The 12,388-nt window shown below is 41.7% G+C and overlaps 1 protein-coding gene across 1 annotated transcript in view; it reads right to left on the bottom strand.

The window, feature by feature from the left end:
* PCDH15 (protocadherin-related 15) overlaps positions 1 to 12,388 on the bottom strand; it is a gene marked incomplete at its 5' end in the record, with an annotated part of 305,454 nt that overhangs the window by 64,672 nt on the left and 228,394 nt on the right. Inside the window, one exon of the mRNA XM_014966628.1 lies at positions 7,034 to 7,122. Within this exon, the coding sequence (XP_014822114.1) occupies positions 7,034 to 7,122 (89 nt within the window). The remainder of the gene's footprint in view (positions 1 to 7,033; positions 7,123 to 12,388) is intronic.

Below are 12,388 nucleotides of genomic sequence, written 5' to 3'. Positions count from 1 at the left end.
CACACCACAAAGGAAATTTGCTTTCTTACATATTGCTACAGTTTCTTTTCTTCTTTTTACATTCATCATATGTAATCCTGTCCTCCAAAAATCCTACACGCACTCCAACTTTTTATTCCAGTGTCATTTTTCCCAGTCGCAGAAGGAACATTACGCTACACTCGTTGACTTCGACTCAGCAGACCTATCTTCAGATCTCGGCACAAAAGGGGTTTTACTGCAATAGTAAGCAATTTCCAAATAAAGCCGAAGCTTACAGCTTTATCTGAGAAGCCACACGTTGCATTATGGTGCTTCGGAGCAAGTGCATGAACAGAACAACATTTGGTATTATTGAGGGGAGGGGGGGAAAAGGAGATCGCTGAACCAGTGCTTCCCAGCTGGCAGCAGAAAAGCTGGAGTTGAATAAACGTTGGTCTCTATTACCTAAATTAATAAAGGTAGCCTAATGTTATTAATCATCCTGATTACAGAGGAGGGAGCTGAGAAAGGGAGTGGGCTCTGTTAAACACTGTACAAAGCAAGAACCACAGGACGTTGCTCTCCAAGCAAAGCCAGATGTAGGGTGGATAGGAAACGCGGTGCGGCCGCTTGGTGGGAAACATCCCTCTAACCTCATCATTTATTTATTTGCTAATTTTGCAATTTAATTCAGAATGGAACAATGCAGTGCAAAGAAGTGAAAGGGAAAAAGGCAGAGGGGAAGTGGACTGAAAGGCCAGGAGCACCATGAGCCCATAAAGCAGCATCAGAGAGCACTGAGGCAAAGACCACGGCAGCGTTAGTCGCGGTACCTGCGACTAACGAACATTTCATAATGGGGAGGAAAGTAAGTGCTTGCTGTGAAGAGTGCTTAATGGCAAATTCACTGCCACCATCCCAACATGGAAAAAAGTCAAGTCACCTGTAATTAGGCTAAATTCGGTGATTGTATGGCAAAAAATCATAAAGCAAGCAACAGAACGGTACCTCTCCTCCGGGAAAACTAACAAGTTTGATTTATAGACTGCAACTACATGACATGCTAATTTTCTACCAATTCATGGACTGAGGAGAACAACAAACCCTGCTGCACTAAGGTTGACTATTTTAAGAGAGTCAAGAGTGCTTTCAGCAGCCCTGCATTTCCAGACAAGCACCTCCAAGGTGGTCCATCCGAGAAGTAGCTGTGTCTGGTTTTGCTAAAGGCAGACAGAATGTTGGAATCCCAGCGATGCCTCATAACATCTGATTTCATCCCACACAGCCACATCTTCATAAATATGCTACCTTTCAGAGGCATCCACTCATCCTCCCAATTACTGAACACACTGGCATTCTAACGAAAAAAGAAAGTGGGAACAAAGAAATAAAATATAATGATATGTGTAAGTGGGAGGTAAAGCACTTATGTCAGCTGTCCCTTTTGAAAGCCACCCACTGGCTTCTGCACCTGAGATCAGAAAACACCATTTGCTATATTATCAAAACATAACTGAAGGGAAATCATCCCTTTTCTGAAACATTTCCCTAAGGAGAGGGCTGTGCATTCCAGCTCCTATATATAAAATATATTATCTCATATATGATGCTTATACATAAAATTATATATGATGTACAATGTACATGTGAAGTATATCATGATACATAATTTATAGCAATATATCGCTACAGTATATATTATGGCATTTCTTTTAAGTGGACCCCGTTTCTAGGCAGCAAAGCAGAGCAGACACTCCTTTGAGAAATTATGGCAGTCAACTTTATATATGTTGACTATTAAGTCAGCAGGCTGAACATTTGTATTTTGAGGCACTCGGTAAATCTCCAAGCATTAGCACATGATTCTATGTTTGGATTTTCTGGTAAAAAAATTGCCTGGTCACTTCTACATTGCATTAGAGGTCTGAGCGTGGATTTTCTTCAAGTATGGAATTGCTCCATTTCTTTATAAGCATTAAAGGATTGCAGCCTGTAACAGGCCAAAATACAAATGAAGGAATTGCTGCATGTGCCATTTCCAGTACTGTTGCCTTGAAAAGTAGGGAATAACCTCTGTGAAGACACACACAGCACTCGTGAACATCCAGAAGGCAGATGAAGCCTCTACCCAAGAAACCTGCCCTTGGATTCCAGTTCCAGAGGTGGGTCTGGCCAGGAGGCTGCAGGCACCCAAATTCCTCAGCCCAGGGGGAGGAAAAGTGCGAGAGCGATGCAGAGAGAAGACAAGCCCAAAAGCCCACAATTTGGAAAAAAGGGAATCCCCACCAAGACCACACTGAAAATACAGGAGACTGCAGAAACCTCTTGGTGTGGGAATTCAGGATTTCAGTGTTTCAGTATTAATACTAATTACATAACTGTTTATTAAAAAAATAAGCAACTATCTATTATTGTATCTATGAACATTTCTCAGCAGTGTGAGGTGATTCCATCATACCCTCTTTTCCAAGCAAAGATTCCTACACGTCCGTTAACAGATTTCCTGTACACGGACAGAAAATAAACTCCGTTCTTCCCAGGCTCCCTTTTCACTACCAGGGGGAAAAAAGAACATTGCACACCACATATGATTTTTGAAAGTGAGGAGACAATCCTCATATCATTCTTGCACAACTCCAGAGCAGTCCAAGTGCAGCTGGGTGTGTTTTCTTTACTCACCTGATTGGCTCGGGAAGCACACACAACACAGAACCATTAACATTTAAAGTGATGCCCAAATAGTTTCGGTTGGCTCTAGTTCAGGAAAAAATAAAGAGTTCCCCAAGCAGTATTATCTTAATATTCTAGGGTTTAAAAAAGCCTTTTCAAGAGGAATGTCTATGGAGTATTCCAGCAAAGCACTTATTTTGAGCCACTTCATTATTCCATTTCAGAGAAAATGATTTGCCATCTATAGAGGTGTGTATAGAGGAATTTAACTTGTAAGACATTTCTATTACCTACGGGATGAGAGAATCATAGAATGGTTAGAGCTGGAAGGGACCTTCAAGACCATTGAATTCCAACCCCCTGCCCTGGGCAGGGACACCTCCCACCAGACCAGGTTGCTCCAAGCCCCATCCAGCCTGGCCTTGAACCCCTCCAGGGATGGGGCAGCCACAGCTTCTCTGGGGAACCTGGGCCAGGCTCTCCCCACCCTCACAGCAAAGAATTTCTTACTAGGTATCTAGTCTAAATCTCCCCTCTTTCAATTTAAAACCATTCCCCCTCGTCCTATCACTCCACTCCCTGATCAAGAGTCCCCCCCCATCTCTCCTGTAGCCCCTTCAGATATTGGAAGGGGCTCTAAGGTCTCCCTGGAGCCTTCTCTTCTTTAGGCTGAACAACCCCAACACTCTCAGCCTGTCCTCACAGCCGAGGTGCTCCATCCCTCTGATCATCTTCGTGTCTCTCTGCTTGATGCATTCCAACATGTCCATGTCCTTCCTGTGCTGAGGACTCCAGAGCTGGACACAGAGCTCCAGGTGGGGTCTCACCAGAGCAGAGGAGCGGAATCACCTCCCTTGACCTGCTGGCCACACTTCTTCTGATGCAGCCCAGAAACACAGGTCTGTGGTGTTTCTGATTTTAGCTACAGGCTAAAGTTGTGATCACGTGAAAAGCAAAGAAGTAAATGCTCTGAGCATGAAGTTGGCTATTCTACTCCAGTTGCAATGCTGTTCCTTGCCCAACAAATAAACTCACAAACATTCCCGTATTTAAAGAACACTCTGGTGTCTGCCTTCCCCAGGTTTTCTGCAGGAGAGGAACACGCACTGAATTTTCCATGAAACCTCACTCCATTTTCTTTGTCATCTTCTGTAGCAGACATAGGTGGACCTATCTGAACAGACGTAATTAAAGTTGGCAAGAGAAATGGCAAATCTGACATTGACGTGCAGTCCAGGGGATATGAAAAACTTGATGAAATTAAAGCAGTTGGAGGAAAACCGAGGTGCTGACTGAGTGATTGCAAAGGATCACAGCACTGTCAGCAATGGCAGCTGAAGACATACCCATCCTATCCCTCAAAAAGCCCAAACTCTTCAGCCAAACAGAACAGCTTGTTTTAAATCTTTTCTTCTGTGGTGTGCTTCCTTTATTTGGACCATTAACCACCATACCTCTTGGGGCTACGCTGAGTAAGCCTCTCCAGTGTGGAAGAACTGAATTATATATTTCTTAATAACTTGTACCCACTCTCTAGTGAAAATTACAGGCAGCTGGGGAGACTCTGTTACAACTTGTTCTCCCAAGTTGTTTAAATCATTATTTATTTTATTGGGAAAAATCACTATAATTTCAAAAATGACCCGGCTGCCCACTTCCCCAGTATTCCCCATCACCGAGTATTGCAATTAGTGGCAAAATGTTATATTTTCAGAGATTAATATTTACTATCACTCCAGTGCCAAAAAAAAAAGAGGTGAAAGAGCCAAATAACTTCTGTAATGACTTATTTAGATAATGACATAATCTTTTTATCTGTTAACTAATTATACAAAGCGTTCTAATTTTTTAAATTTGTGCATTATTTGAAATGGCTCAGAAAATTCTTTTGGCAAAAATGCTTCAGTCTGAGCTAGTCTCCAAATTACATGGTTTCCCTTTGCCTGTGGTTGTATCTTCTGTATGGTTCATGAAAAATCACAAATTCCTATTATTTTATTTTTATGCCCTGCACGAGTTGTTAAAGCCTCTATAAAAACAGGGAGCTAGCGTTCTTTTAAACTTTAGGAGGGAAATCCAAGAAATTTGAAGATGGCTATGAAAAAAATACACTTCTGTGTGAACAGAGAAGTACACATATGCAAACTTTATTTCTGAAACTTTTGCTCTCTGCAAGTGCTTTCAATAAAAGAAGTGACAAGCTCACAAGAAGCTAATCCAATCTCTTCTTGCAAAGTTTGTCCTTGAAAGCCCATCAGTAGAGGTTATATCCTTAAATTCTGATGCTGTACTCACTTGCTGGCCTCATGGAGTTCCTGAAGATAAAGGATTCCCAAGCTAGTTTTGAGAATTCAAAACCTGGCCATGATTTCTTGGGTTTGGACTCATTCAAAAGCTTCATTTGCTGTGAAATATTTACACATCTGTCAGAGACTGCCATGCACAAGGGCCAGAACAGCATGAAACAAGTTTTCAAAGATTCCAACCTGGCAGAAAAGAGTTTTCTGGAGCACAGAGACTGAGGAATGTGGCTCTGGGCTGTTTTCCAATACTGTGGCAGGATGTGCCAGCTCCGGGCACCGGAGGAGAGGAGTTGGGGGATGGTTATAGCACAATTTATTGCTGAAGCACTGAACACTGCTGAGACCTGCTGGGAGCTGGAAACAAGTTGCTCCAGTGTTTGCAAAAGGAGATATTTGCAGGGATGTGAAAGGGTGAGACACTGTCTGTTCTTGCCATGCCACCCATTGCAGCATTCATGCTCTCAGTCCCAGGACACGTGTGCCATGCAGTTGACACTCTTCCTTCAAGCCAGGCTTGCTCTACTCTGCTTTCAAACCACCTTCTCTAAGAGCCACCTGTGTTTTGCTGGTGATCCCTTTGGCTGCAGGACACTCCAAAACTGGGAACATCTCAAACACAACCCAAGTCAAATTTAGCATCAGCTCTTTGCTAAGTCATACACCCACAGCATCATAGAATTGCCTAGGTTGGAAGGGACCTTACAGATCATCTAGTCCAGAACACGTGATCATCTTCTCCACTCAAGAAAACAGAAGCCTAGGAAAGCTACAAATTGCTGTGTGAAGAACAAATTGTAGTGGGGCACACTGAGGTGAACTTGAAGGCTTAACGAAGCAGAAGCAAACTTTTGCTACCACTGTCACTAAAACGTACATTGTTCTTTGTCTCTCCAGCCAACACCAACACCTGACACTTTTGGAAAGCTGGATCTTAAGTGACAGACTCCTTTGTTAGTCTTAGCTCTGTGAAATGGAGTCCCTGTGATTGCAGACTATTGCCTGAAAAACGTAATGACTGTTTCTGACTTTAGAATCTATCAGTAATTTACGCCTGGTGCAAAACACAGAGAAAAGGGGAACGTGTCCTAAATATCCAGAAGCAAATCAGTCAATGTATTTTCCAAGCCCAATGAAGACACGAGCCATTTAGAGACAACACACTTCTTTTTCAGGTAGTGATTATATCATCAGCCCTAAGGTATTTCAATTTCCGTGGAGCAGTAAAGGAATGACGACTGTCAGGATGGAACAGACCTGCTGAAATCTGAGAAATCCCATTCATCACTGGTCAAAGTGACAAAAAGTATAAAGATTGTTTTTAAACTGTTTCCTACAGTATTTTCTTTCCAATATCATCTAATTCATGGTTACATACCTAATGACACAAAGTATAAAAAATTGTTGTCTTACAAAAAGAAGCTAAAAGTGAATACCTGACTCTTGGAAGCTGATGATGATGCGGTGTATGAGCGCTATTAAAACATATTTTACCAAAACGATTTTCGCAGGCTTCTGGTATTATCAAATACTTCACTTTCACTGCAAAGCAATAATGTTTCTAATCACCTGTCCCCCCATCACAACATTTTATACCTGCTAGGCCTGAATAATGACACCCTGTCACTAATTTTTTTGCAATTAAAATTCTATATAATGATATTAGTGGTATTAATTGTACCTGTATAAATTTTCTAACTTCTGCTCGCTGAGACAGGCTGCCTCAGCCATTTGGGGATGTCCTTCACTCATTTTACAGCTTGGGTTTTGCCAGATGCAAGTTCTGTGCTCAGTGTTTGGAGGCTCCACTACGGGCTGTATCAGGAGCAGCTCAGAATGAAGTTTCAGCCTGCAAAGCTGCAAAGGAGTGCTGTACATCTGCCTTCTCCAGAGGAGGGGGAAAATGGGGATTTCCAAAATGTGGAGGGGGAAAATGAGTGCTGTCACTCAGCCAATTGTGCTCCCCATCAAAACAACCGCTTGCTCATTTTCAAGTCTTTTGGCAAAAAAGTAGACCATGCCATAAGGGGAGCGCCCATTGCTGAATCTAAAGACCAAACCAGTGAATTGTCTGATATTCGTAGAGTAAATAAATGTATTACCCTATGAGTTGATCTTTGTTTTGTTCCACAAGGGTGGGAGGAACATTAGAGACGATGACTTGCATATCCAACTGATTGACCACAGAGACCTGGAAACAAAAGAGTGAAATTCAATTGGCACTCCCATGCATAACATCCTCCCCACACAAAAAGAATGGAATAATTACTTTCCTGCCTTCATAGCCATGCCCTGATGTACAAATTTCTCATTTTAATTCCAAGTAAGAGAGTTGGGAAATCTTGCTTTGCTTGGCAGCCAAAACAATAAACAGCAGGCAAAGATATAACTAGAACTTTAATTGCAGGACTGCACCAGAATTATAGATTATTAAGGGAGGGACTACGAAACCCGTTCTTCATAGTTTAGACTTTACTTACAGAACCACAGATCTCCCATATGCCATATTCAAAATGACTTATAAGCATTTGGGTATTTGTGATGACTTGACAGAAAGATCCAACATTTGAAATATGCAGTTTGCACCAACGTAAATGCAAATACCAGGTTGATTCAACTAAATCGTTACTTTGTTAGAAAATCTCAAAGGTAATTGTTCATCTATTTTGAAGTCATCCGTGTAAGTTATTTTAATATCCTTTTCTTTTTATAGGTTCTCTCTATTGCATAAAACTGCATAACTATGTGCATTTTACAATTGCATTTTTATTAAATAAGGACAGGAAAAATACCTCTTTAATGCACTCAATACTCATGTGCTTTGTTTTAATATAAATAAAATTCCAGGATTCCACAAAAGAACCTACTACCTACTACTACTCAGAACAAATCTCTCCCATTATCATTTTCTGCTACAAAAGCAATGTAACTCCTCTGTTTCTCAGCCACGGGTTGGGTGGTCAGTGCACAGAAGGGACTACACGTGTGCATCAAATTCAGCACATTTGGCAAACTCTGCTTCACATCTCCTGATCCAGTCTCCTCAAGCTATTTTTATCCCAAGAAAAGGCTGCCTTCCAGGAAAACCATTGCATGTCTTTTCCTCCCTTTTAAATTATTTTGCATTTGTAATAGTGCTCTCTTCACAGGCACAGCCAGCCTCCCCTTAGGTTGTGAAAGGAACAGTTACTTCCCGTACTGGGGGAGAAAATAAAACATTTCTTCCAACTTGGCTGACATCCAAATAGCCATGACAGTAATCATTATACGCCAAACCTAAACTCCCTGTGGAGGATTCTGCAAATGAATTTGGAAAAGTAGGACAATGTTAAACCCGATAAATTTAAAAATCAGAGCTGCCGATTCAATTCCAAAGGAAAAAATACAAGCCCTGATTTTCAGCAGAGAAGCCTGAGCCCTGTAAGCCCTTCAGCAGACAAGCCATGATATACTTTCACATCAAACACTGATTCACCAGCTTTGAAGCTTAATTCAACTTTAAATATTTAAATGTTCTTGAAATGTCATCAGATGCACTCATCAGCACGTACAGGCTTCTGCGTAAGTAAAACAGAATTATAATGAACTCACAATAAATTTTAGACTAAGATCATTGAAAGGAACTCTAAAGCAATGAACAGTTTAATAGAATCAACTACATCAGCCAATTCAAGCGACCACTGTGCACCCATGTACTGAGTACTGCATAAGTGCAACACTTAAAAAAAGCAATAATTCACCTGATATTCAAGGAATCACAATTATGACTAACTGCTCATACACAAAAATATGAATAAACACATTCATGACAAGCTATAGTAAAATAAACAAAACAAGAAAATAAAGAAAAAATAAGGTTCCCACGGTGACATTACCTTGCTATCCACATTTGTAAAGGCTTTCATTTTTCAATTATCAAAAAGGCCATTAAGTCGAGAAACTAAGTCCAATTTAACTACATTGCAAGAAAAGCTGGGGGGAGAAACTTCCCTTCCACTCGAGGAGAGCTGGAAACGTGCTGGGAGCAGAGATGGAAGGTGTGGGACAGGTTCCTGAGGGACACAGGCAGTTACTAGGGATCATCCCACCTGCTGTTCCTTAGGAAGCTTTTGCTACCTCCAGTCTACTGAGCAAAAATACAGCCAGGTCCCGTGATGCTAATTAGAAGTTGTCACCCTAAATTACAGGGCTGAAAGTCAGCATGTTCAGGTGCCTCATGTCCATAAATATCTGAAGAATGCTTTGCTGAGATCGAGGAAAGTTCCAGGTTAAATTAAATAAGTGGCACAACAAACTGGAAGTTTGCTGCAGAGGCAGGGAAAGCAGATAATCGCTGATAACCACCAGCCCATAGGAGATACCCCTTTGATCCCATGCTTCATTCACCAGGCACTTCCCAATTTTTAAATCAAACAAGGCAGAGCCCACAAACGGTCTTGATTGTTTTATGGCAATCACTGGGTTCCTGGCAGTAGCTTGTGCCAAGAGCTGAATAAGGAATGGGCCATGGGACCCCCGAGATCCCAACAAACATTTGATTAAAGACCATCTCATAGTGAATATTCACCACCCACGCTTACTTAGTACCTTTACGTGCTCACTTGCAGCAAACATTTTAACTTGTAATTTCTGATTTCTTTCATCTCACAGAGGGATTTCATCCCATGGAACCAAACTGTAGACCCACGGATGTCTATCTTGAGCCACCCTGCCAGTCCCAACCAGGAGGAACAGACTGGTATCCTTCACATGGACCGTTCGGCAGCTTATGCTGCTGACAGAGCTGTGCCAGAGCTCTGAGGAGGCATCCTCAGATGTGGAGGACACCTGGCTCTGTTCAGGTTCTTTGCAACACTGTCCCTCTGATGTTGCCCCACGTCTTCTCCCTAGACCTCTTCCCAGTGCAATTCTATCTTCTCCTCCCACAATTTATTCTTTTGCATGAGAGTAATTAAATTCATTCCCCTCATCTATGTTTGCTCCTTGAGCTTGTATTGAAAGGAATTAACACCTCCCAGTCTGAGCACCTGACACTACAGTGCCAGCAGGATAAATTCTGTTCAGGTCGTGAAGCCCAGGGATAGCTTAGTCTAGTGAGAAAGGACCTTCATGTATGGATCACGCTCAGTGCAAACCCAGACCTTCATGGTGGGATGGTGTCAGTCTGTAACTGTACCTACAGCTACTCTAAGCCCTCACGTCTTGCTCAAAAACACTGTACCAGAGGGCTCATCACTCACTCAGCCAACCTAGATACCTCTATAAATTAATGAGACATACTTCACTTTCTAATTTTCATGTCGATACCTTCTGGCTATATTTTAGTATACTATTACTGCATAAATTGCATGAGAATGCCCTATCATTTTGGGAGGTCAAGCATGAGGACATCATACATTATGTTTATTTGCTGAATTCCTGCACAGCTCAATATAACAAGTATTATGGCTATCATCTGTATCATTTGACAGTGTTCCCATGAACTAGATAATGCACTTCATCCCTATGACATTATGCTAATATTAATCCAATCCATCAAGTTATAGAGGCTTTAAAGAAATTTAGCTTTGATGGTTTCTGTGACTGGACTAAGTCAATGTCCTTTACTCAGCACAGAAACACGAGCTCAAGGCCTAAAGCTGGTGCCATTTTTGAAATGTCACTTCCCTGGAAACTTGAAGTAAAGTCTCAGCCCAAAATGATGCCTTGCACCTCCCTTCCAGACATGAGCAAGTTAAGACATGGCAACTGCTGCTTTCCCAACGAAGTCAACTGACTTCCAGCCTCCAGAGACCATTTGCTCAGATACTTGCCTGCACTGCAAGGCAGATCCACTCCATCTAACTCTGCCCCTGGAACGAGGTGCCCGTGTTAACACAGAGCACAGCCCAAGTTGGGAAGATTTCAGCTTGGCTTATTAACTGGGGTTTAATGCCATGCTACCCCTGCTTCACAGCTTTGATAGAGGAGCTGGCTGCACCTTGCTGGCTCAGAGAGCAGGTGGAGAGGATCCAACCACACAGATGTGACCTGCTTTATACTTGTAACGCACAAAACCAGCACCTTTTTTGCTGCCCTCTGGGTCCAGAAGACCCAGAACATAACCCTAGGTCCATGCTTAATGGAAACAGCTAGTATCTAAATTGAATCATTAACAATGGCTTATTGAATGAATAAAACACTGCACATCCTGTCTGGTGTGGTAACTGAGATCAGCATCTCTGCCGTGAAACAGAAATACTTTTCACATGGTTTAAAACAAAGCAAACAGTTTTGTTTTTATTTCAGTTACCTAGCTACCTAAAAAGATCAAGTCCGCACAGTTTATGGCATTCCTATAGGTCTGCCTTGAATTAAACTTCATGTAATGTTTGAATTTCCCCAGGAATTATTCCATTAAGATAATGCCTGGCTCATACTTACAAGTACGTCTGCTTTGCTGCTCAGTCCTTTTCCATAATTGTCAGTTGCAATGACTTGAAACTTGAAATAGGATCTTCTCATGTTTTTGAACAGCATGGCAGTTTTTATTAACCCCGTGTAAGCTTCAATCACAAAACCTTCTTTGCCATCCTTGATTGGAGGAATGATGAGCCTGTATTGCATGGCACTGTAATTCCCGGTGTCTTTATCATCAGCCTAAGAGGGAAAAGAAAACAAGCAGAGGCAAATAAGGTAAACAGGCATGCAAAGAATCATTAACCTTGTCCTTTAAATAAGGTTGCATATTGGTCAAGCAAATTTCTTCCACTCTGACATTTTAAAACATTAGATCCCAGATATTGCTACTACTTTAAATGCTTCATTTAACATCGCTGCATACAGTTTTGCTTGTCCAGAAATTTCTTTCTCCTTTGTTGGTACTACACTGCTCAAAACAAATTAAAGAAAAAAAAGAAAAAAGTCAAGAAAAATATAAATGGACTTTTCAACTGCAACAAACTGAACAGGTGAGGAGAATTTAATTCTTAGAAACCTCCATTGCCAAATTCTTGTTGAGAAATAGCAAAGAAAAAAATTCCAGGCAATGCATTCACAAACTTACACAACAAGAATGTTCTTCCTCTTCTCAGAGATATTCTGAACCCTTATTGAATAAGCACATACGTTTTTTGAGTAATTTAATCCCCTTTTTAAAAAAAAACCACACCAAATAAACCCAAGAAGTATTGAGCGTCATTTCTGCAATGCTGCACAAAGCTGGTGAGGGGTCTGGAGAATAAGTCTTATGAGGAGAGGCTGAGGGAGCTGGGGTTATTCAGCCTGGAGAAGAGGAGGCTGAGGGGAGACCTTATTGCTCTCTACAACTCCCTGAAAGGAGGGTGTAGAGAGGTGGGGGTCGGTCTCCTCTCCCAAGTCACAGGCGACAGGATGAGAGGAAATGGCCTCAAGTTGCACCAGGGGAGGTTCAGGCTGGATATTAGGAAAAAATTTTTCACTGAAAGGGTTCTCAGCCA

The sequence above is a fragment of the Calidris pugnax genome, unplaced genomic scaffold (genome assembly GCF_001431845.1).
Source record: "Calidris pugnax isolate Ruff unplaced genomic scaffold, ASM143184v1 scaffold53, whole genome shotgun sequence".
NCBI lineage: Eukaryota > Metazoa > Chordata > Aves > Charadriiformes > Scolopacidae > Calidris > Calidris pugnax.
The sequence above is the reverse complement of the archived record's forward strand: the minus strand, read 5'-3'. Positions and strand labels throughout refer to the sequence as shown.